The sequence below is a fragment of the Callionymus lyra genome, chromosome 4 (genome assembly GCF_982586985.1).
Source record: "Callionymus lyra chromosome 4, fCalLyr1.hap1.1, whole genome shotgun sequence".
In the NCBI taxonomy this organism is placed as follows: Eukaryota; Metazoa; Chordata; class Actinopteri; order Syngnathiformes; family Callionymidae; genus Callionymus; species Callionymus lyra.
The window spans coordinates 27,892,844-27,913,512 of record NC_141821.1 but is presented as its reverse complement, the minus strand read 5'-3'; the positions used below and the strand labels follow the sequence as shown (position 1 = coordinate 27,913,512).

At 39.4% G+C, this 20,669-nt stretch overlaps 3 protein-coding genes across 4 annotated transcripts; 2 read left to right on the top strand and 1 right to left on the bottom strand.

Annotated features, from left to right (window-relative positions):
* Positions 1 to 284: 284 nt before the first annotated feature.
* On the top strand, positions 285 to 10,924 carry LOC148082329 (oxysterol-binding protein 1-like). Of its 2 annotated transcripts, XM_087789491.1 has the most exons (17): positions 285 to 581; positions 1,327 to 1,497; positions 3,155 to 3,363; positions 3,455 to 3,623; positions 4,099 to 4,210; positions 4,298 to 4,481; positions 4,915 to 5,032; positions 5,279 to 5,336; positions 5,472 to 5,636; positions 6,542 to 6,787; positions 7,028 to 7,148; positions 7,309 to 7,412; positions 8,023 to 8,118; positions 8,195 to 8,382; positions 8,822 to 9,057; positions 9,176 to 9,214; positions 9,979 to 10,924. In XM_087789491.1, the coding sequence occupies exons 2-17, from the start codon at positions 1,358 to 1,360 to the stop codon at positions 10,119 to 10,121; spliced, it is 2,328 nt and encodes a 775-aa protein (XP_087645617.1). In that variant the 5' UTR covers positions 285 to 581; positions 1,327 to 1,357; the 3' UTR covers positions 10,122 to 10,924. The 2 variants fall into 2 exon arrangements, with proteins under 2 accessions (XP_087645617.1, XP_087645618.1); XM_087789492.1 differs by lacking the exon at positions 9,176 to 9,214.
* Positions 10,925 to 11,577: 653 nt separating this feature from the next.
* Positions 11,578 to 17,428, top strand: LOC148082328 (N-acyl-aromatic-L-amino acid amidohydrolase (carboxylate-forming) B-like). The gene is made up of 8 exons (XM_087790204.1): positions 11,578 to 11,978; positions 12,182 to 12,418; positions 12,475 to 12,670; positions 12,737 to 12,830; positions 12,906 to 13,013; positions 13,308 to 13,420; positions 15,176 to 15,444; positions 17,413 to 17,428. The coding sequence occupies exons 2-8, from the start codon at positions 12,186 to 12,188 to the stop codon at positions 17,426 to 17,428; spliced, it is 1,029 nt and encodes a 342-aa protein (XP_087646330.1). The 5' UTR covers positions 11,578 to 11,978; positions 12,182 to 12,185.
* Positions 15,547 to 19,842, bottom strand: LOC148082327 (claudin domain-containing protein 1-like). The gene is made up of 4 exons (XM_087789490.1): positions 19,309 to 19,842; positions 18,155 to 18,262; positions 17,906 to 18,043; positions 15,547 to 17,793 (listed from the first exon to the last, which is right to left on the bottom strand). The coding sequence occupies exons 1-4, from the start codon at positions 19,598 to 19,600 to the stop codon at positions 17,573 to 17,575; spliced, it is 759 nt and encodes a 252-aa protein (XP_087645616.1). The 5' UTR covers positions 19,601 to 19,842; the 3' UTR covers positions 15,547 to 17,572.
* Positions 19,843 to 20,669: the final 827 nt, after the last annotated feature.

Below are 20,669 nucleotides of genomic sequence, written 5' to 3'. Positions count from 1 at the left end.
CTATGCTGTATGTCGTGGTAACTAATGTGGATGGAAATAGTAATTTTTTGATTCAAAAGACAACGTCACGATCAGGTTTAGGATCTATAGTTATTGTATCATTTGTATCATTCTACATTCGGACCTGTTTAATAGCTCTATGATTTGATTCCCCGTCGTTTAGACAATAGTCAACGTCGTCATCTTCATGATGATTATTTTACACGTTGAAATAAAACTGTGATTTTTCTTACAGACCTTTGGAACGCAGTGCAGTGTTTTGTTTCATGACGGCCGGAATTTGCGTTGCACCGGGTGTAACCATCGAGCTAATGTTAGGCTAGCTAGATAGATGTAGCATTAGTGTTTCCCGGTCATGTACGACTGGACAAATCGGGATAACTTTTAAATGTCAACGAAACTCGTCGATGACACTCCGTTCTACACTCCGGTGCTTCATGTACACGTTATTGCTATTTCTACGGCTTCGTAAGTGCGAGTTAGCACACTAAGCTAGGTAGCTTCCGCCGCGTATGAGTGTCAGAGTGAGCTGTGACTTCACCGGTGTCTGGTTGCTCAGCTCACATTTCGGACACGTCAAGGTAAACTTTCATCTTATTTCCAAAGCCACTGAGGTGAATTAATATTTTTGGATGATGCGTTGTGACTTCAACAAACTGTTCCACTCTTAATGTCAGAGACAAAACTTTTTGGTGTTTTTATTTGTCGAACTTCTTCTTATACTCAACATTACTAGGGTTAGCATTGACAGGGCTCTGCTGTCAAGCCCCCATTTTCTATAAATACGCCACAGTACATCACATTTTTAAAAATGTATCGCCAATCTGTATTGCAATTGTCTTAATATTGTAATATTGATATTAAAGCGTATAACACAGTAACATGTCGACCCAGTAATCAATGAGTCAGGGTCCTTTTTTACACCAAATGCATACTGTTGTGATGGATTTAAATTACTCTTGACTATCGATAATATATTTAAAAAAAATCTCAGTTTAATTTACCCATTAAAATATTACGTAAACTTTTCGAAACGTTTGGACTTTTCTGATGTTATTGATTACTTGGTTAACCTTTGACCTGTTACACAATCCTGATATATCAACATTGAGCCATTTCTGTAGAGTGCTTCAGCTGGACTATCTATCGTAAGTGCACTGATATACTCATTATTCATAGATTACAGCTTTTTAATCTTCTAAATGATAACCGTTCTGCTGTCATGTATGACACATTTTGAACTGTTAGTTTTTGGTTAAGTGCACCAGCTTACTGGGCACAGTTTGAGCCACATTATTCCAACTCCTGTATTTCCTGTTACCCAAGGATTCCCTGAATCCATTTGACTTTGGCTGAGATGTCAGAGCCCAAGACTCCCACCACACCCACCCCGCCTGGTGACACATACAAAGGATGGGTGTTCAAGTGGACTAACTACATCAAGGGATATCAGCGGAGGTGGTTTGTCCTCAGCAATGGACTGTTATCTTACTACAGGTATGCTTAATTCAAACAGTGTCACAGCAAAGCAAACAAAACACAGTTGTAGCAAATGTTTATTCAATGTACAGTTACAGGAATGGCTTCTGTAACTACACGGTAATGCATCATCTTGATTTTGAGTTAAATCACAAATCTTTAATGGAGGGTAAAAAATAGTTTGATATAAGCACTTTTCTTATCTTATGTACTTTACAAATAAACAAAACTATTTAATGTTTTTATATCTTAATTGTTACTCACTGAGAGTATCTGTTTTTTTTTTCTTAACCCAAGTTACACATGTAACATATTTATAATTTGCTCGCAACAATAAGATAAGGGTATACCATAATTCAGTAAGACTCAAATTATCAATTATAATTCTGAGCAACTGTTAGTTGCTGATACATCCTGTCTGTCTGTTCAAAATACTAGAGGAACCCCTTAAAAGAATTGTGGAAAAATATTTTTATTCCGAGATAAATAGAATCAAGGATAGGGTAACTGACAGAAAACCTAGTTTTGTGAAATAAAAAAAGAACATTATTATTTTTCACAGTCTTTAAACCTGAAAAAGGGGTTGTTTAGCTTTTCCCATATAAGTTGAACTAACATTTTTGTGTGACTGAAGTATCCGATTTTTATAATGCTGAGAGAACATTTTCAACACAATAGTAGCTTTTGGCAGAATATTTGCATAAAAAAAATACCTTAAGACGATTTATGAGTAAGTCCACGATATTAACTTGTAAATTGAAAGTGGGTCTGACTTAGAAGTTGGAAAAGACCAATTGACAGAAAATACCTGCTGCCTTTTCATTATAAATGTAAATATTGTAAGGAATAGGGCTTTTGCGCTCGGCTCTGTGAAAAAAAATCCATTGTTGATTTAAATTCAAGCACTTGAAAAGAATCTGATCAGACAAGTTGAGCTTGCTGTGCTTGTGTTCACATTTGCCTGTCAATGTGACTATGTTTTTGAGTGTGTATGGCAAATTAAACAAATGGGTCACATGTCTGGTTTCGGCTGAGAAGGTTAGGGTTAGATAATATGAGAACATTATGTTTATTGCCAGTGTTGGAAACGCATCACAGGTGTTTCCTGCGGTGTTGACAATACAGAGATAAACAGTATTGGGAAAAACAGGCTTCTCTACCCTGCTCTTACAGGAGGCAGTGCAGGGGTCAAAGTATCTGACCTTAATAAAAATATAAAATAAGCAGATATTTAGACAGTCACAACATAGTGAAAATGCATGGGGGCGGGGGGTCTAGTCCAATAGTACAGCTTAATCTGCGTCACATTCTGCCTCTATGATGACTGTTAATGAAAGGAGGAAAAAGGGGTATTATAAGTTGTCCAAATTTGGGCAAATGTCTTAAACTCTTGCGATCATTTATTCACTAAAACTTGGCCTTAGGCAACCTGGACTTAAGGGATCAATATTCCAAATATCTTGGAACGGGCTGAGAGGACTCTTGAACGGTTTGCTAAGATGACTCAAACACTTCAAGACCTTTAAAACTGATACATAATGGGGGTCTTTTTGGTTTGAATCTGCATCACTTCCCACTCTACCATTATCTATATCCCCAAATCCCCCAAATGATTATTGATAATTAAAGCTGTGTTTTGTTAAATCCTTTGTACAACAAATGTTCCCTCTGTCAGGACCCAAGCAGAAATGGGCCACACGTGCCGGGGCACAATCAATTTGGCCACCGCCACCATTACTGTGGACGACGCCTGCAACTTTGTCATCTCTAATGGTGGAGCACAGACGTATCACCTGAAGGCCAGTTGTGAGGTGGAGCGTCAGCGCTGGATAACTTCTCTAGAATTGGCCAAGGCCAAAGCAGCTCGCATGCAGGCAGAATCAGGTACGTGAAGTGCACTATGTCATAATTCAAATGGCAATGCCTCTCACATTTCTTGAAGCTAACCAATCTTTATCTTTTTTTCATTCAACAGATGACTCTGGTGACGACTTCTCAACATCATCCCCGTCAGCGCCACCAGGCCAGGGTGAAGGTGCTCAGAATTTTGAGGTCCAGTCTGCTCTAAGGACTCTAGGCAACAAAGTGGAAGATCTGAGAACCTGCAACGATCTGATCTTGAAGCACGGCTCTGCCCTCCAGAGGTTTGACTATAGGATTTAAGTTTATTCCATTCATTTTAAGGTGGTCATAATTGTGCATGCACTTTATTCTTTTATTGCAATAATGAAATTGAGAGACACATTTTTATGTATAGTAAAATAAGACAAATAGTAGGAATATACAATTTATAAATCATTTGAGATGATGGTATGGTTTTTATGTTCAAGTTTGGGGGTCAGAAGAAGGCAATAAGTGTATGTACATTGTGTACTATGATTCCTACTTTGTAGAACAGAGATGTGAAAGCTATTGAATCTACTTACTCACTACTGCATGGCTCTCACTGGGTTATGTCTTGTTAAGCCGGTTTTGGTTGAAACGGAGCTACTGGTCAGAAACTAGCATAAAGACAGAGCTTCATCAACTTTACTTGCTCTCTTGCCCGAGCTCTGATGCATTTTAGATGCATTTCCCCCTGACGAGGCCATCTATTTAAACAATATTCCAACATTCCAGGTCCTTGTCTGAACTGGACAACCTCCGTCTGACAGGAGAGGCTGGGGATAAAATTCGGCAGGTGACTGAGAGAGCAACTCTATTCCGCATCACTTCCAATGCCATGATTAATGTGAGTATTACCTACTGGTTTTTTAAATACCTTATACATACAATTATTTAAACTTCCTTTGTGATGGCCCGATGCTTTGTATTCTAGGCATGTCGAGACTTTCTGTCACTGGCTCAGGCCCATAGCAAACGGTGGCAGAAGGCACTGCAGGCCGAGCGAGAACAACGAGTAAGGCTTGAGGAGACGCTAGAGCAGCTAGCAAAACAACATAACCACCTGGAACGAGCTTTCAGAGGTGCATCACAAGTCAATGCTACCTCAGACAATAAAGGTAATAGTTAAAGGCCATGGTCTCATGCAGTTAAACTGTTTAGTCACTTAAGATCTACAAAACGCTGTTAATCTCACTTATCAAACTTCAATTAATTTTATTCGGAGTGTTTAAGATAATGCTACAATTCCAGTTCGATTTTAGATGCAATATTGAAGCATAACTGTGAAATAGAAGGACATTAGTCAGTAACGCTGTCCATTTTTAGTTATCATGTTCAACAGTGATGGGGTTCTGTTGCCCTCTTGTGGTTGTGTGAAGAAGCACGAGTTATCTTTGAAAAAAACTCACGTCTGTCTCAAGAGGCACAGAATACCATTCTTTCATATAAAGTGAATTCTGGAATGTTTAAACTTCTAGTTACACAATTGCTCTCTAAAAACGTGATTAACTGTCATTTAACTGTAAATGAGTCTAATTGAATGTGGCTCAGGTGCTGCTGGACCAGGAAAGGGCGAGGCTAGTGACGAGGAAGACGACAATGAATTCTTTGATGCAATGGAAGAGGCTCCAGAGTTTATCACTGTGCCTGCAGACCCCCATTTCCACAAGTCAGTACACTTGAACTTTGACTGGTTCTCATTAATTCTGACACGGGTTTTGACGATACATTTTTAGATAGTGTAATGTGATGAGGAACTAGCATTTGTTTTTGTTATTACTGGAACCTTATACTGAAGTTTCCGCATTGTGTCCTTAAAATGAAATCCTTTATTTTTTATTTGTTTTATATGGAATTTAGGGGACTTCCTACTGATTTACTGTAACTCTTAATGTTGTTGCTTAATGTCTGACAGGAGGTCAAGCAGCAATGTCAGCGGTTTCAACAGTGAAATGTGTCCTGATGATCAATCGGTAAGGTCTGACTAAACAGTTCAGTGGCTTTATAGCCATTCTCAATCTACAGTAACAGTTTTAACATGGATCTTTCTTTATCTCTTATGCCTGCCATGAGTGTAATCTTTCTAACATTCTATTTGTGTCATTCAGCTTAATGAGGAGCCGCTAGCCATGAATCAGGAGTTGCCTTCACAAGAACTTCTTCCCCTGAAAAAGAGGCGAACACGTATACCAGACAAGCCCAACTACTCACTCAACCTATGGAGCATCATGAAGAACTGCATTGGCAAAGAGCTGTCGAAGATCCCCATGCCTGTGAGTCACACTCAGTTACTAACTGACGTAGAGGGTGTAGGGGCTGGAGGGGTGCTCTAAATTGACAGCTATTTTCCTCAATCTATTAACTTCAGTAATTTTCTATTTTAAGTGATGAAGACATATTTATAGTGACACACGGCTTATTAAAATACCTAGGTGAATGCCAGGGAATTAAATATAGGTTGAACCACATTCTCTTGGTTCAGGCTGGCATAATTTTTTTTTTTTTTTTCAGAACTATCTTTAAACTTACCATGTCCCTTGTAAAACTTTCAAGTAAAAAAAGCAGCTTAATTATTTTTCAAACAACTACTATAATTAGTTATTTGAAATTATAAACATACAACTTGTTGTTATATCAATCAAACATTAAGGTCTTTGCCATGGTATTCATGTATCCCAAAAAAAAACAATATGTAATTTTATTTACCATATTAACACCCTGTTGAAGTATATAAACTACCAAACCCTTTTATGTTATTTAAATAAAATAGTTTTTTCAACAAGACAATTTCATTAAGAAGTATCCAAACATACTAATAATGATATGAATAATGTTTCCCTATAGGAGATCAAGTATGACTGCTTTATTTAAAAACCTCAATGGACAATTTTCAAGAAAGAAACACTGTGATATCAAAATCTAAATGTAGATGATATTTCATATGATTACTAAAGTTACGTGTAAAAAGACTATAAAAAAAATAATGTATACACAAAAGTTGCTGGCAACAATTGGGAGGAGTCTTAAATATAGAATGTAATGTATTGTAATTTAAAAGGAAAGGCCAGATTCATAATATTCAAATATGCCATGTTGGTCCCTTTTAAATATATGTTGGCAACAGTAACATCATTGCTGTAATAACGTTGTATAAATAACTTCTGGCCTTTGTTTCTAGGTGAACTTCAATGAACCCATATCCATGCTGCAGCGCTTGTCGGAAGACCTTGAATATCATGAGTTGTTGGATAAGGCAGCCAAGTGCCACAGTTCCCTAGAGCAGATGTGCTATGTAGCAGCCTTCTCCGTGTCATCCTATTCCACAACAGTCCACCGCACAGGAAAGCCCTTCAACCCCCTACTTGGAGAAACCTATGAGTTGGACCGCCGGAGAGAAAGCGGATACCGTTCACTTTGTGAGCAGGTAGGTTGCGAAAAACTGATTATTTTTCTTTTTTTAAAGAAGGAAAAAGTTTTTGGATTTATTTTTCTGTTTCACATTGATCTCCCATAACCTTTCTTGTACACATGTGATATGTGGTCGGCTCGGTTTTTGTCCCGTTGCCACAAATCATGTCCTTGATTACACTTGGAGTTTTTCAGTTGGGCCTTTGTCCCAGTAATAACAAGACATTCTGATCTGTTTGCTAAATGTTTTTTTAAGGTGAGCCACCACCCACCAGCTGCTGCTCACCATGTGATTTCTGACCGTGGCTGGGTTCTGAGGCAGGAAATTACAGTTGCCAGCAAATTCCGTGGCAAATACCTGTCAATTATGCCCCTAGGTAACCTAAACCTGCAGTGTGACTTATTAGAACAGCCTGTTGTTGCTCTGAACATGATTCTTATTGTACAGTTGTAAACAAGGTGTAAAAAATCAAGAAGAATTACAAAAAAATATTGTTGTGAGGTTTCAAATCGAATATGTTTTTAACTTCTCTGCAGGGACCATCCATGCCATCTTTGAGAAGAGCAAAAATCACTACACATGGAAGAAGGTTACCACCACTGTACACAATATCATCGTCGGAAAACTATGGATCGATCAGGTGAGACCACCACAGTGCACTTAAATATAGTTTAGATCTATTGACTGACCTGAACACGGACGAATATACAATCTTTTTTTTCCTAGAAATGGCAAAATTGGGTTCATAATTGTATCTTTTTTTTATTGATCAAGTTTAAGATGTTTAACTATTTGAACAGTAGAATATGGTTGTTGTTCTGGTTTCATTCTGTCAAGATAATGATCATGATTATTTCGGTTAATATTACTCACAATTATTAATTACGTTCACAGGAAAAATATGATTTTGGGCCACACGTGCCGGGGGGTAAACTTTGAATTGCATTAAATGCAATTAACATTTTGACAAAACAAAAACAAACTGAATAAATATTATATAAGATAAATAAAGTGCATTCATTATACATTTAAGTAAAATGCATCTTAACTGCATCTTAAATGTATATATTTTAATATATATATATATATATATATATATATATATATACTTTTTCAAATTTTCATGGAGATAATCATTATTGATCATTTTATATTATAACTAAGTATTTCTTCTCTGTAGAGTTTTGGTACAGTGATCTTTTCCATTTTTCAGTTTATTGATAATAAGAAACATTTTTCCTCCCCCTCAGTCTGGGGAAATCGATGTAGTGAATCACACAACGGGCGATCGCTGCCATCTGAAGTTCGCACCGTACAGTTACTTCTCCAGAGACGTAGCTAGAAAGGTAAGAATGAGTTGATCATTCAACACATCTCACTGGCCTTTCCCTGTTTAACCTCCTCTGTCACTGTTGACTCCAGGTGACAGGGGTCGTTATGGACAAAGACGGCAAAGCCCACTATGTGCTCTCTGGTACGTGGGATGAGAAGTTGGAATTCTCCAGAGTTATGCAGAGCAGCCGTGGAGGGGAGAACGGCACAGAGGGCAAACAAAAGACCGTCTATCAGACCCTAAAAGCAAGAGATGTGTGGAAAAAAAACCCTTTACCGTGAGTGCCTTTTGACATTATCCAGTTGCTGTGGTCAAGAAATCTGATAAGGATCATGTTGTCAGAAATCAGAAAACTGAAATGTCATTTAATTTAAAATACATTTTAAACTATGGGCACGAAAATGCCTTTTTTAGGACCCGAATAGCTCCCATATTTGCTGGATTTTTAAGTGTTTTCGACAAACCTCTGATATGATGGACCTTGAGCCTCTTATGTTCCAGTAATGTAATTGTCACAGTGTTTCAGTGGTATTTAAGCTCATGTTGTGTTTTATTCCCTGATTTCAGGAAGGATCTAGAACTTTTCTAAAGAAACAAGTATTGTGGAAGTTTAAGCATTTGTTTCTGGCTCTGTTCTCTGAACCAACATGTGTCAGTTACACTGCTCAACAGTTGGTAGTTTGGATATTAACCATCAATAATGTGTTTGTCTTCAGTGAGGGAACAGAGATGACGTACTTCTTCACCACATTGGCTCTGACTCTAAACGAGCCGGAGGAGGGAGTAGCGCCCTCCGACAGCAGAAGAAGGCCCGATCAGAGGCTGATGGAGGACGGCCGCTGGGACGAGGCGAATGCCGAGAAGCAGAGATTGGAGGAAAAGCAGCGCATAGTGAGACGGGAGAGAGAGCGCGAGTTTGCCAACAATCGCAGTTCAAGTCAATCCGAAGAAGGTGGGGATCCGTGATTGTCTTGCACAATATTAATGCATTTGTTTCATCTTTATGGGGACGATCTTGAAGAAAGGGGTTGAAAAATATCTCTCCTTGATAACCCTCTTTTTTTCAAAAGCTGTCAATGAGGAAGGTCTAACTGATCCTGCACTTAAATGCAAGTATATAATCATTTCACTCTTTGTGCTTTCATGCCGGTCTCTTCTGAGTCCGACCTGTGCAGGTTCTGTCTGGTAGTTTACTGGTCTTTTTTCACCTCTTTATCTAGTTGGTGGTCTTGCACATTAACACTCACAGGAGGGACGTTACGTGCAGCGACATTCATTTGGCTCCAAACACAATGATACACTGGTTATGTATCATGCAGCTGTAGCGTATTTCCTCACCCACTTACCTGACAGATGTTAAGCGTAACGTCGGCCATTATTCACTCGCACACTTCCTGAGTTCAAGCAGTAGAGCTGACCACTGGGCCCCGGTGTGGTTGCACGCAAGATCACGCTATTGTCTGCCAGAAACACTTCTTCAATGAGGGGCTTAACTGTGATGTGAAGGGGGACAACGGTATTCTTACTGTCTGCTGGTGTCATATTGTGTTCGTTTTTCCTTGTTCTTTGTGCGTCTTACAGTCCTTGTGTTGTGTACATGCATGTCTACTTGTGTTGGTTTGAGATTTCACATATGCATGTGAAATTGATGTGTCTTTGTGCATTTATTTTTCGTGTGTATGTTCATGTTTTTTCTGTCAAATTGCCAGGACACCTGTCTGTCATTAGTGATTAGTTCACAGTTCGTTTGAACTGCACTAATGACACCAAAAAGTAAAATAAAAAGGAGAGAAACTAGACGGATCGGTGGCTTAAGAAGGGAGGAGGTAACACATTTGCAGTGTCATGTCTAAGTTTGCTTGTCTTCCTGCAGGGGCGGCTCATGACAACTACAGAGCGCTTTGGTTTGACCGCTGCGAGGACGAGATCACGGGCGAGCAGGTCCACATCTATAAAGGAGGATACTGGGAAGCTAAGGAACGCGGCAGCTGGGACGGCTGTCCGGACATATTTTGACCCTGAGCTCGGCTGACGAGTTACGCCGCACAACAAAATCAAGATGGACAGAACCAGATCCGGTGGCTCCTCCCCTTCAGTGACTCTCTGTTCTAAGAGATTTCCGGGTTGTTCACCGGACTGATCCAGGAGGAGAGCGACTATTCCTCCTCTTCATCCAGAGTCTTAGTATATTTTGCTTGTTGTCTCAATCTAGAGGATTTAAACTACAGGTGCTTTGCTCTTTGATCAGTAAGATTCTTAATGAGCGTCTGTTGCTCATCAGTCTTCGTGCTTTCCACCCTCTTGTCTGCCAGAACTGGGGGTTCTTCTAGACATCGTCGAAATATCCATAAGTGGCCTTATAAGAAATTGCAGCAGATTTCTTGCTTGTCTGATTAAGTGTCTTATTGTAATTGTGGTTGTTGCGTGCGGATCACTACAACCGCTCTTCCGTCACCACTGGCCAGTCCAGTCACAGACGGGCGAAGAGTTCACACATATGCAAGTGTGTCGTAACACATGCGTGTTTGTGCGGGAGGGAGTGAGTCGGTATGAATCTCATATACTTGTAAGTGTACTTAAAATGAAGAATAAAGAATTTAATAAATATTGTAAATAATTGATTTTATAAATGCATAGATATTCAGATCATACTGCTGAAAGCTGTAAGGTAGTTTATTTGTCTTTCTGTGGAGATGTCTTCGTTTTCTGAAAAAAAAGGGAGCTTTCATGCTTGAAGTGAGTGAGGTGTGACTTTGTCCAGTATTTTGTAATAAAGTTGGAAATGGTCTAATAAACAAATACTGTGATGTTCAACCTGAGCATAATTCTCTTGTTTTTCTTAGTCTGTGTTTCTATACTTTATTTTTTTTATAGGAGTCATCCATTTTTAGATTTTTATTAAGAGTCTTGTATCAAGCCAAATCAATCTTTGTTTCTACCCAAAAAATCTTTGATCTTTCAAAATGTTATCTAAATTTAAACCTTTGTTTCTCTTTATTTTTTATTTTATTTTTTCTCAATTTCTTTGTTACCTCAACACACAGTATGATGCCTCATTGTTATTTTTAAGTGATTTTTGTACCACAGAAAATAAAAGTTTTCTCATGTTTTGAGGGATTATTTATGTTTCTTTATAATATTTACTTTTACAATATTAATGTTTTCTTACATAGTTTCTTATGATATCATATAATCTATATTATGTTAATGATTCTTTCTTACAAAAATAAATTACATTTTGCCAATACTTATTTTGTTTTTAAATCTTTTTAAACTTTTTTTAATTCCATTTTTCTTTATAGTTTGTTATAATTACCAGTGATTTGTAATGTTTATTATTATCTTTAGTTTTTTAATCAGATGTATTATTCACTTGGTGCCAGTCATTGTTACCCAACAAGGGAGTCGTAACTATGACATAAGCTATAAGATAGTGGTGTTTTCCTCTGGTGAATGTGGTTGTACTACACACACACTCTCCTGCTGAGTCACGCCAGCAGATTTATTTGAGGCAAATTTTCTGAAAGGCAGACTGGAACCTGCCATCCTATACATGCTGGACAGCGGCAGGCTCGAACTGGGAGGGGCTGACAGCTTACAGATCATTCTGAAATAAACACTACTTGCATGAGTTAGTCTTACTATTAGACTAATGGAAGGCGGGAAGCGCGCCGAGGACATCGCCTGCGTACAATACTGAGAAGTAGGTAAGAGTTTATAGCCTTGGCTTGAATAACAGTGGATGGACAATCAGCGCATGCACAGAGGGAGGGATGCTGAATCAGTAGAAACTGCATAAAAGCCCGGGGCATGTGGGAAGAGGGTAAACGGCAGAGGAGAGGGGAGAGAAAGGTAACAGCCTGGGGAGACTGGGTAAGATATATGATGATATGATACCTTGTCATTCACGTCTTTCTTTCTTTTGAGCCTGAGATATATGTCCAAGATATGTTTACGCCGTGTAAGCTAGAAATGTTATTGCAGTGAAAGGTCCTTCCTGCAGTGCTGTCAATGGAAAGTTTTAGACTAGCCCCAAGTCCTTGTTCCTCAGGGGATTTATTGGAATTCTGTGTCAGTCAGATGGAAGTGGAGGAGGTGGTGCATTTGCCGAGGTTGGCCAGGGTGGCGGTTTGCGGAGGGACCCATGGCAACGAGCTGTCCGGGGTGTACCTGGTGAGGGAACTTCTGAAAGAGAAGAAGGAGAATGAGCTTCTGTCAGTGCAGATGGTGCTGTCAAATCCACGGGCCATCCTGCAGTGCCGCAGATACCTCGACACCGACCTCAACCGCTGCTTCACCCAAGCCGTCCTGAAGTAAGTCACGTTCTCGTGAAACCGGCGGGATTCTGACTCTCACCCGTGCTGCGCAGTGGTCCAATAGCACACAGAGCACCCTACGAGATCGTCCGATCCAGAGAGCTGAATGCCATCCTTGGTCCTAAAGGGAGTCCCAGGGCAGTGGATCTGGTTTGTGACCTCCACAACACAACTGCTAACATGGGGCTGTGCCTGATCTGCTACTCCGACTCCGACTGGATCTGTCTTCACATTTTCAAACACTTACAGGTGAGAAACAAACGCATTTGAGAAAGACAAGCTTTTCTCTCTTCAAACATCCTGTTTCATCCTCAGAAGCAGATGCCAGACATACCAGTGAGGTACATCCATTTTGACGTCTCACATAAAGAGTCATATTCTTTAGATTCAGTAGGAAAACATGGTTTTGGTAAGTTTCACCTTTTTGATATTTATAGGACGAAAACACGTTTTCACACATTTTCTGAGCCATTTTCTTTTACAGCCATTGAGGTCGGACCTCAGCCTCATGGTGTCGTCCGGTCAAACATCTACACAGCCATGAAAGTCGGGGTCAGACACATGCTTGACTGGGTGCGATGCTTCAACTCAGGTGCAAACAATATCTCACAACACAACCTTAACCAGCAGTGTGCTTCTCTACAGAGTTGATACACAATTTTAGATCAACCATAGATTCATTTACATTTGAGATATTATAAGTGAGATTTCTCAAAGATGTTGATTATATATCATTTTTTAAGATAAGAAACTCAAATGACCGTCAATTACATGATGGTGGGTAGTTAAAACAACAACAGGGGTTACAATCATGGTTGCCTTGGTAACGCCTGCTTTTATTAATTAGGATGACAAAACCTCTTCTTTTTCACTTGTCTGTGTCCAGGGACTGTTTTTGAAGGAGGGTCAGTCGATGTGTTTACCATAGTCCGACACATCGACTATCCAAGAGATTGTGAGACTTGCAACATCACAGCAGCGATTCATCCTGAACTCCAGGTAAAAATTACTTCAGTAGGTTACAGAAAAACAAGGGGAAGGTTAAAGGGCAACAGTGTGAAAACCCAACTTTCCTGACTTACTCACATGTTTCAAATGTTGAAGTCTTCCTCTGCGAGATGCATTAAGTCTCTCATCATGACCATGTTTTGAAGTAATTACTTTATAAAGTTCTCTCTGTCTGACATCTCAGCGAACGAGAGGTTACGAGAGTCCATTATGATGTGATAATGGCTTCACTCCTCCTTCAGCCAGCTGTAATCACACCCTCTTGGTTAAAACAATTCAGTCCCTTGGAGGTGGAAACTTCTGGGATTGATGACATGCGGTGACAAACCTTGATGTTTGACCAATCACAGAAGAGTGGGTGTGGTTATGGTAAAGAAGATTTTATCCTTAAGTGTTTTGAGCTTAAACACATTTTCTAATGTTAATATTTCAATGAAAATACATTTTGGTACAAACAGACACATACTGATGATACAATAGAGTCCAACATATATTTAAGACACACTTAAATCAACACATTAGTTTCCATTTAATTTAACCCATACTGATGATTGTGTCGATATGGCTGACTATTTAGTATTAAAAACGAGATGAAACACAAATATGTTTATGTGTAGTTTCTTTAGGAGGGAGGACGAAAGGCAAATCAGAAATTAATATATAATAGGGAAAAGAGAAAAATATATGGACCACAAAGGTGCTTTGCCTGCCGTTTCCTGCTGCCACAGCAAGATGAGCTAGCTTCTCAAGTCTTCGGCTACCACCGGGCTTACACTTGAACCCTTGGCTCCTCCCACAGGTGGTGAGTCCATGGTGGCGTATTTCTTACAATCATGAATAACATATAATAACATCCTTTATAAAACGGATAATTTAATTTGAGTTATTATTACTGTCTTATTAAAATAAATCATGGTTAAAATAATTATCTTCCATTATTTCTTGACCAATGTCATGTTTTATCCACCACACTAGAGGATCTATTCTTAATAGTTGAAACATGTTACTGAGGTACACAAATGACAACTTGTCCTGTTGGATTTTAGTCTTGTCAAGTATTTTAAAGCAACAATAAGTGATATTGAAATATATATTTCTGTTTGTCCCATGTGTCAGAACAGTGTATCTGCATTGTTTGTATTATTTGGAAGTCCCCAACCTTTGTTACACAACAGAGTAGTGATGGGCTGATGAGGCCTCATGAGGTGATGCTGTATCATGATGCAGTTTAAAGACCACTAGATGGCACCCTCATTGAAAATGTTGCCAAAGATTTTAAAGTAGAGAGTGCCATTTAGTGGTCTTATGTATCATGATACACCTGATTTACAAGCTAATTTGACCTAAACAAGTATTTTGACGTCACAATTTGAGGGTAATAATCAATACATTAGTTATATAAACCTTTTTTTCTTTCTGTAACTTAAAGACCTGGGCTGGAGGTTGAGAACCACTGTCGTAGCCACGTAAAACATTTGTTTATAAAACAAGACAAAGGCTCTTATTGATGATTCTGGTTTCCTGGTAAGTCTGTCAGCAAGGGAAACTGCTTTAACCACTTTGGTTCTCTGTCGTCAAGAAATAGTTTTTATGTGAAGATCATGGTTTAAAATAATAGAAGAAGCTCTGGTTCATAATTATGTCAGTCATAACAGATCATTTTTAAAGGAAAATGTTTCAAACTGAGCCCGTAAGTGATCTAGTACTTTTGTGAATTAAGAATAATTGGACGTGTCTTTGGTACAGGACCGGGACTTTTGCCTTCTTAAACCTGAAGACCCCCTCTTCCAGGCCTTCTCAGGTGAAACCCTGAGCTATAAAGGGACTGAATCTCTTTACCCCTTCTTCATCAATGAGTGTGCATATTATGAGAAGGGTATTGCTCTCTCCCTGGCCAGAAAGAGGTGTGTGAAGATCCCCACGGTGCAGATGCAGGAGCAGGAGGAAGGAAAGTGTCTTGTACCTGAAGAGGATGAAGAAGAAGAAGATGTAGAAGAAGAGGAGGAGGAGGAGCGGTGGGATGAGGAGGACGAGGAGGACGGAGAAGAAGATGACTGAGAACACACAGAATAACTAAAACAGTTCATGTGACACCACCAATACACAGCAATGTGAAATATATTGCAAAGGCTTTTATTGACACGTTTGAATGTTCAATTTCTTTGCTGCTGCAGCTTTAAAAGGGACACATTCACTGGAGGTTTAACATTTCTTCACAAAGGCTCTACAGTGGCTCCCACATCTGGACATGAAAATATACATTCACAAACGCCTACTACTGTGCTGCTGTCAAGGAAGTGAGGGAAATAAAATGAGGTGAAAGGACTATAGTTGCATATTGCATCATCTGGCCTTCAGAGCACATGCGTGTACGAAGGCTGAGATGAAGATCATTCAGGGATTCAAAAAATCTTCTTTCCAGAAAGTGGCTCGTATTAGAGGAACACGTTAAAACATTCAAAAGCAGCAAGTCACAGAACTGAACTAACAATTTATCATTTGACAAAAAGAAAATGCATTCAAATATGTCATATGTAATAAAAGGAATGGCAACAAAAATAAAAACAAAAATGATAAAAAACACAAATTCCAAGTGTAAAAAAGCAATGAAATGTCTGAGAAGATAATAAAGTTAAATGAAATTGAAATTGAAATGATTCTGGTCCGACCAGTCTCATTCTGTACATCTCTGTCATTATCAAACGCCTCCATTAAAATACTGAAATATTTTTGACTGACATTTACTGACTCATTTATATAATCATCAGAATGACAATGAACATATATCGTACCAAATTAATTAAATGAATAAACATTAAATGAAATTCAAATATTTCTTCTTAATGTAAGACATAAACAATACTATAAATAAATACAATTTTGTTAAGTTAGAACAAACCACAGAATAATTGAATATATTTCTGATAGATGACTAAAGTTGGCTTTAATATTATTATTCCTGGTATTCAAACAGGCCGATGATGTGAGTTAGTGACAATTGAATAGTGTGTGGTAGCTTCTTCCAGCTCGTAATATTTCAGAACTGGTTCTGCCACAAAACACATTCTTTGTAGGATAAACAGACACGACGTACTTCGTCGTGTCTGTCGTATACTGAAGTTCCCATCAAGTCACACAATGCAGCATTGTTCTTCAGGTGTTAAAATAGACTCACAGCTCACCTCAAATGGCAATATGACCTCAACATCTTACTGATCTCAGGTCATGTGAAAATGTAGCTCTCAATAAAGTATTTAAAATGTCTCTCTTATTATTCTGACATTTAGCAAACTTAACTTTTGGTCCTTTTTATCTGCGGTAGTATGTCTTTTAAGTTAAGTTCATGTAAACCCGTGGTTGAAATGAAAGCAAGAACAGCCAAGTCATATAAAACCAAGACTGAAACAGTGAATAAAAACATTGTTTGTTCAAGTAATAAGTATAATTGTCATGTCTTCTTTTCTTTATCTTTTTTTCTACACCACCAACTCAAAGAAGGAAGTTTAGTGAGTACGCAATTTTATTGCCTTTTTAATTTTTCAGTCATATGTGTCATATGGTATTTTTAAAGCAGCACTTTGTAGGGTTGGTCTGAAGTGCTTTTATTGGAAAGTACATATTTTGAAATCCCAACCTATTTATTTTTTGGACTGATTTCTAGACTGAATCGTCTAGTCACATGACACATATCTTACACAGCAAGCCCTTCGCGTAACTAGGTAAAGAAAGCTAACAACAATCGCATAAAGCATTAAGCCAACAGATACAGAGAAATGACTGATATAGAAAGAGTTGACCATGGCCATGTTGTATCTCTTGGAGGTTAATGTAATAAATACTTTAAAATTTAAAACTCGCTCTCTGATAGAAAATATATCTTCCAAAAATCATTCTATACGTCTTGGGTTTTAAACCCCATTGCAGCTCTAATGTAAACATCTGATTGTATGACCTTTTCCGTACCGATTCCGCATCTTTGACAGATTAAAAACAATCTAGTCTCCTAATGCAGCCGCCAGGGTTGTCGCTATGAAGGACGCACACTTTAATCCTTCAGAGAAAGGAGGCAGATTAACCCGTATGCTCCTCCTCTGAGGTCATTACAGAATGCGTCTTGAGCTCACAGTGCAGACCCACAATGCTCTAGGCCACTCGATAGGCCGTCATCCTGTAATAGTTCTGGCTGTGGCTGCGTGCCGCCCACATTAACAGGGCGGCTGCCATCATGTGCAGTGGGGAGGAGATGAGCGCCAAATAGAGGGACCACCCTAGAGAGCCGTCCACCTTGTCGGGCAGCATGGAGACCCTGTGGAGGAGGTCTGTCCCTGCCAGGTAGCAGCACACTGTGGCCAAGGAGCAGATACCTGTGCAGGCCAAAGGAGAGACATGTCAGCGTCTCAGTGAACTCTTTGGTCCACTTGTTGGGGGATTATTTCTTCTTCCTTCTTTTTAGTTAAAGAGCTTTGGTGGACTTACCTGCAAGTAGGTGAAATATTCCTACACAGAGAGTTGGGCTGAGGCTTCCACAGAGACAGGCACAGAACCCGGTAAACCCTGCCAGCACGACCAGTGCTAAAGAAACTAGTGGGAGAAGCAACTGGCACCGCCACAGGTCTAGAAATGCAAACAGACAGGATCACAAGCTGTTGTTATTTTTGTTTCTGGACCAGATCCATGCACGACTCTCATGTGACGCAGCAAGAAATGTATCATCGGGGAACTCACAGGTCCGCAGCATGTCCTCTCCGCTGTTATGGTTACCTGGCTCCCTATACTTTGGAGTCAGCTGTTGAGGTAGTGTGAAGCTGCGGCATTCCAAGACCCTCTTAGAATCTAAAGACAGAGAAGCTCTATCAGAGTCCACTTCCAATGAATACATATTTACGTGTAACATTTAAAAAAAAAAAAAAGACATATATATTTATCACAATGATTTGAAAACACTCGATACACTAGTCTTGCTAGGATATACACTATAAGAAACACTGAGAAGTATCCAAAAGCCAATTTCAGATACAGTTGTGCAACACTTGGGTTTTCAGTAAAACCATGAGGTCAGGTTGGGAAATGCAACCATAACTCACATAAAACATCAACCACCACCAACATATCGTATCAAATTTAAATTATTGTTATTTAAGAAGTCATTATCAATTCCTTGGCAGGCATTTATGTGCAGTGTAAATACAGCTTATGTTTTGAATATATATGTATTCATTTGACACACAGTTCAGTTATCATGTCATTGGTGTGTAGCAGATGCTATTGGGATCTAGATATAAGATCTGGGATTTTATTATCATGGATTTTCAAATTACTATTTTCTGGCCTTAAAAAATGTGTTTGCAATGAAAAGGACGATGCAATATAGTTGAAGTAGTTGGTATACTGTGCTACTTGTTTACCAAAAGATAGTAAGTAAGTAAGTAAGTAATTTTTATTTGTATAGCGCTTTTCCAGACCAGGGTCACAAAGCGCTTAAACAATCAAAACAATATTCAATAAAGTATATACTTTAAAGGTCAAGATAAAACTGATCACACATATAGTAAGAGTAATGTGTGAAATGTGTTTAAACAAATGGTTAAAACACGCTCATTTTTGGATAATAATATCCCTATAATTATATATATCAGCTCAACCTGGAACTATTCAATAAAGCAACATGTTTCATAGCCTTTATTTGTTTGTTGAAAAATAAGAATAAAAGTGTCCACAGCTTTTCATGACGTTATACAGACATTTGATATGACACGCAAGAGCAATGATGGATCTGTGTAGTCACGGCTCAATGAGAGACCTTATCCCAGGGAAACGAAACTTGCTATGAAAAAAAGTCAAGGTGGCGCAGACGCACCTGTCAAAAGAGACACATTTACCTTCCTCTTTGTTCCACTGGTTCCCGGCCGGCACCAGCACGCACCTCCACCACAGGCCCACGGTGCCGTTGAGTCGGAACAAAGTGTCGCTGTACGTCTTCTCGTCGAACTCCCCGTCCATGAACTCCTCGTACATGGAGCGCAGGTCCGACACGTTGGCCTCCCCGCGCACGGCGGGGCTGCTGTACTGGTACCAGTGCTGCGTCCCGATGGCCACCGACAGATAGACGCTGGCCAGGAGGCTGAGCACGCAGGCGATGACCAGCGCGGTGGCGTAGCGGTTGTCGACCATTGTTCGGCGACTCACTGGCACGTCACGACGGGGGGATTAAGTTGAGTAGATCACCCGAAACACCGCGACATCATCCGAGCGCGTTCAGTATGACGGACCCGAATGTACCATCTGTTCGCTTGTCCTACTTCTGCAGAGGATGATGATGGCAGGTGGTCCCGGATGGCAGGTTTTTGGGATCGTCGGACTCGGAATCATGGGACAAGTGTGACTGGCAAGTTCTGTTTCTGCGGCCGCCAAGTATGTCCAGGAATAATCCTTATTTGTTCATCTTCCGGCAGATCACTCAGGCGCGCGCTCGCGGACGCGCACGCAGACGCAGACGCACAGACGGTCGAAGGTGCGCGGAATATGCCCCACAGTAGTAAACAAAGAATAGAATGTTCCCGATCCTCTTATCTGGAGTACACACAAATATAAACAAAACAATTCTACAATCACTAATCGTAGAGCCCCCCCCACCCCCCCCCCAAAAAAATTGCAGAGGTTCATGTTCATATCTTTAATTTCAAATCAAAATGACTTACAAATTAACAGGAACAGTTAAATAAGCCATAAAGATCTACATACAAGAATAAAAATATAAAGGCTAACAATCACCCATCACTCTTTAATAAAAAGTTTTGTTGTTTAATGTATTGATTTGTATCTTCATCTCTCATTCCTGGAGATTCATCTGCTACTTTAATAATTTTGGTTAGCCTGATGCTTGGAACCAAACTTCTCCGTCCAGTTGTGCCTGGTGTTTTGTGTTTACGAATATATGGACAGAATCGTTGACACCACAACAAGACCGAGAACTGTTACAACACCGATCTCTTGACTGACTCCACCAGAACCTGTGGCAAAAAACAAGAACATTGTAAAAAAAAAAAAGAAGAAAAAAGACTTAAATATATTAGACTACTACGGAGCCCCGGAGGCAACATGGATTTTTTTTTTTTTTTAAATCTCGAGATACTCGCATGTTGCGATACTATCTCGATAGTATCTCTAGCGTTGTTTTGATGCATTAGTTCACAATACTTAAAATGTTATGAGAATCAAATCTCTCTTGATACGACTAGCA

Bases quoted from the DNA above. Each gene is read 5' to 3' on its own strand.
- LOC148082329 (XM_087789491.1), top strand. From the start codon at position 1,358: ATGTCAGAGCCCAAGACTCCCACCACACCCACCCCGCCTGGTGACACA. The intron at 3,624-4,098 runs GTTTGACTATAG...CCAACATTCCAG, and splicing joins CACGGCTCTGCCCTCCAGAG to GTCCTTGTCTGAACTGGACA. The intron at 5,637-6,541 runs GTGAGTCACACT...CTTTGTTTCTAG, and splicing joins TGTCGAAGATCCCCATGCCT to GTGAACTTCAATGAACCCAT.
- LOC148082328 (XM_087790204.1), top strand. From the start codon at position 12,186: ATGGAAGTGGAGGAGGTGGTGCATTTGCCGAGGTTGGCCAGGGTGGCG. The intron at 12,419-12,474 runs GTAAGTCACGTT...CGTGCTGCGCAG, and splicing joins TTCACCCAAGCCGTCCTGAA to TGGTCCAATAGCACACAGAG. The intron at 12,671-12,736 runs GTGAGAAACAAA...TTTCATCCTCAG, and splicing joins ACATTTTCAAACACTTACAG to AAGCAGATGCCAGACATACC.
- LOC148082327 (XM_087789490.1), bottom strand. From the start codon at position 19,600: ATGGTCGACAACCGCTACGCCACCGCGCTGGTCATCGCCTGCGTGCTC. The intron at 18,044-18,154 runs GTGAGTTCCCCG...TTGCATTTCTAG, and splicing joins AGAGGACATGCTGCGGACCT to ACCTGTGGCGGTGCCAGTTG. The intron at 17,794-17,905 runs GTAAGTCCACCA...TGGCCTGCACAG, and splicing joins AATATTTCACCTACTTGCAG to GTATCTGCTCCTTGGCCACA.